Source organism: Rosa rugosa, chromosome 6, assembly GCF_958449725.1.
Source record: "Rosa rugosa chromosome 6, drRosRugo1.1, whole genome shotgun sequence".
Classification (NCBI taxonomy): Eukaryota; Viridiplantae; Streptophyta; class Magnoliopsida; order Rosales; family Rosaceae; genus Rosa; species Rosa rugosa.
Window position 1 is genome coordinate 16,071,651 of NC_084825.1, and position 4,058 is coordinate 16,075,708.

The 4,058-nt window shown below is 39.2% G+C and overlaps 1 protein-coding gene across 1 annotated transcript; it reads right to left on the reverse strand.

Moving 5' to 3' along the window:
* Positions 1-236: 236 nt before the first annotated feature.
* Positions 237-2,306, reverse strand: LOC133716294 (protein FAR1-RELATED SEQUENCE 7-like). The gene is made up of 4 exons (XM_062142999.1): positions 1,953-2,306; positions 1,583-1,663; positions 1,422-1,487; positions 237-1,274 (listed from the first exon to the last, which is right to left on the reverse strand). Exons 1-4 carry the CDS (start codon positions 2,304-2,306, stop codon positions 237-239), a joined length of 1,539 nt encoding a protein of 512 aa, XP_061998983.1.
* Between the last annotated feature and the right edge of the window lie 1,752 nt (positions 2,307-4,058).

The following is a 4,058-nucleotide window of genomic DNA, read 5'->3' on the forward strand; positions in this document are numbered from 1 at the left end:
TATTGCACGACATTCCCTTCGTTCTTGACATCAACGGGTCCCTCACAACAATTGGAGTGTCTGTAGGGTTAGGAATGTTTTTTTCCCCAACTTCATGGTATTGCAGAGATTTAGATTTGAAGGTTTGAAGTTCAATCATTGCAGCATTGAAGCTTTCACTGGAGTTGGAGTAATTTAAACAGTCTTCTGCAGCTTCAATTAGGAGGGCAGCATACCTTGCACATTGGGCATACTTATCATTTGACATGGGAAAGCAAAGGGGCTATAGTAGTTTCACCAACTGAACGTGTCCATCGCTTCAAAATCAGACAATTTGGAAATTCTGAAACCAACTCCGCTTTCATAACACTGAACAGATGTGCACAAGGAATGTCGTCAGATTCATACATCTTGCACGAGCATAACCACTCAGGATTACCATTGTTCCCTCGATACTCAACGCACCAAAGACGTTCTACTCTGTCATACTGGCCCAGATAAAAAACAATTGCATCAACATTAGGAAACTTGAACCTTTTATGAACGACAAACCTCCCTTCAAACCTTATTTGAGACTTAATCATGATAAATATGTCATGCGTGAAAATTTTGCACGCCTGTTCCTCTAAGCCTCTCATGTGAGTATCAAACACAGGGGTGGTATTTTTAACGTTGAAGTTGTCACGCATAACGCGATCCCTTAACCGATTCAGTTTCCACTCCAATCGTGGCATAACATCCGACAACTTTGTGTACCTGGAGATCTGTTTTTTAAACTGACAATTCATACCCTCGCATCTCTGTGTGCTGCACATACCCCCGAAAAAGTGGCCTCGAAAATATGCCTCTGCCCAGCGATCCCGCTTTTTATACAAAGAACACACCCAAGCATTATTTTGAAGGCCAAACTTCAAAATAACAGATTGCCACGCGGACTCCCACTCTGCTACGGTCAAAGATGCAAACATCAATTGCCCAATAGCTTTCTTAACTTCTTCCGAGTTTAGGTTCTGGCCAATGTTTCTGCCGATGTGCCAAGCACATAGTCTCTGACGGGTTTGGGGCATCACCCGTTCCATAGCATTCTTCATAGCTTCGTCCCCGTCAGTAAGGACTGATAAAGGCCTTTTTTGTTGCATTGATTCGATGAACTGGTTAAAGAGCCAATCGTAAATTTCCTCTTTCTCATCCACAACAAGTGCAACCCCAAACACAACGGTGCCTCGGTGATTGTTACACCTGACAAATAACACCATAGGCTTACGTGCTATACCTGTTCGTCTTGTATTTACTGTCTACAATCAACACATCCCCGTAAGAGTGTAGTCCAAAAGTGATTGATGGTCCCGCCAAAATATGTTTGCAAGCCTTCCGTCTATATCAACTGTGTGCTTGAACCAGAATTCTTTATCAGCCGATCATTTTGCTTTCATCCGTCTTACAGCCATTTCTGCATCACCCTCGTCACCATTTTTCAATATCTTTGGACGAAGCTTGTTGTAAAGACCCTTAAACAGGAATCGCATGTTATGATATGCACCGGCCTGGTACGCAAGAAATTCATACGCTCGGCTAATGGAGACCTGTGCTTGAAGGAGTCAACCTGTGCAATGTCATGTCCCTCAACCTTACGATGGGACCTAAGGAAATGAACTTCAGGGACGATAACAAGATCGTGATTGTGCTGCGTAATATACTTTGAAACATAGAACAAATTTTGCGGAGTAGACCACATAATCATCAACTAGGCAGGGCAGCCACATCTAGTTATCATTCTTCCCCGAAGCAATTTGTTCCTCGACACCTTTTTCTTATCACCATCGGGGCCTTCATTGATTCCACCACTTCCAAACTCTGCGCTCTTTTGTACCGAAACATGTCGTCCAGCTTTAGAACACACCCACTGCCTTCGATATACTGTTTTTTTTTGTTTTGTGTAGGTCCTTCTTAGCTTTCCTTGTGCTGAAGCCGACCATATGGGAGTAATACTTGTAGAACTTCTCTGCTTCATCTATGGTTCGAAACCATAAATGTTTAACGTCCTCAAATGTGATATCTTTAAAATTTCTCCCATTCAATTCCACATTTCCAAATTCAGCCGCTAAATCAGGAACTACTTTCTTGAACTGACTACATCCATTCATCTCCATTTCTGCTTCCGATGCTATTGGTCTGTTGGGGGGCATGGTTTCTCGGAACGGAACCTCTCCAAAACGATCAGCGAAGCTTTCGAACCCCAGCGGTGCATCTTTATCTTCATCTGAAAACACTTGTTTATGATACTTGTAGTCACTGAAACGAAGCCCTTCTTCATCCATGCTATCCATATTCTTTCTAGCTCAAAGTTGAATTTCACTTGTATGGAAATTTTTGTTTTGGGGGGGGGGGGGGGGGGGCGGGGAAGGAAGGGAATGGAATATCAGATATATAAGGGATATGACGGAAGTTACGCCATACTTCACAGATTACCTGCATGAATGATTTTGAATTAATGAGATACAATTTCAATCTATTACACCCACACGACCACAACAAATATGAATCTACGAAACAAATCAACAATTAAACATTCCATTGTTCATGGATAATTTACTTTTTCCCCCCTATTCCATTTCTAACCTACGGACTACATCACATATACATGATTATCATTAACATCATTCCTTTACCCACACATCATACCTTTATTCATTAACATCATACCTTTAGTATAGATTAAAACATACATCTCCATATTCACATTCATAAGTCATTACAATATAATATTTTTGTACACTAACTATATATTCAATGACTTCTAAATCACTTGCAATTCAATAAATTCATTGCCTCACTTTTATAGTTCCTCAAACATACCAATTTGTATAAATTTTTTTCATATAGTCACATACGATGTATATATTATCAATTACAACAGAATTGACATCTCATGTAAACTGTTACACACAATCATACACCTACACCGTATAGTTTTACATGTATTCTTGCCTACAAATTTATTTTCTGACATATAGATTAACTACGGTCAGATAAATGCCAGATCGAACATACTTTAATTGTCCACTCAAATATTACCCTCACACATGTACAACAACACTGGATTCCCATTCTCCCCTAAATTATTCAACCACTTTATATTTTAACATTTTGCAAAATTTCCATTTTCATATCAGTTCAACACATGCATCATATTTCGACTACTGATCTACGGTCAATTCGCCCAGGCTGATCCATGTTCAGGGATAGCAAGAGCGCCCCCTCGGTTAAATAAAATATGGACTCTCAATATCTCAGCTACACACCTACTCTGTCCTTAGTTCTTACCACATGATGGTTCCCCCTCTAATTTATGCCTTCCTATATTTACTCCAAACAACATTCCATGTGGTTCCCACAAAAAAATTACCACTTCACCTATTTACTTTTGCATTCTAATAATCTGATCACATTCTTCATATGATAGCTTACAACTTCATGACGCTTCTACAACGCAGCAAGGTTAACAGGTGTATCTGCAATGTTTTCTTTTACAGTACGTCTAATTTGTCTTCCAAACGATCCCCTGCATAATTACAAAAAAGCGTTATTACACAGACTAAAATAAACCATAGGTTAATGTCAATAAAAATGCTGGTTTCACTCATCTTCCTAGTACACAGTAACGAAATGCAATCTGGGTACCTCCCTACAACTTCATAAACTAAAGAATACACGTCTATAATACATGATGCATCATTTTATGAAATTAATCATACATTCCAGCTCATAATTAAATATTGCTATTCACCTCTACAAACAACATTTCTATCATCTATTTGCATCTCCACGATACCCATTGTCATCATTTGTTCAATGTCCACAACCCCTAATTTACCTACACGTTCACTATAGCTCAAACTAACTGTAATCACTCCTAACAATACGGATTTGGATGACTTTACATCTAACGTTTAACTGTGCCCAGTTATGAGTCGAATATCAAATTCCAACCGTAATAACCCTTATACAATTCGGCTGTGCTATATGGAAATAACATACAGCACACGCGTAGACACACATCTTCAAATTATTTGAACCTT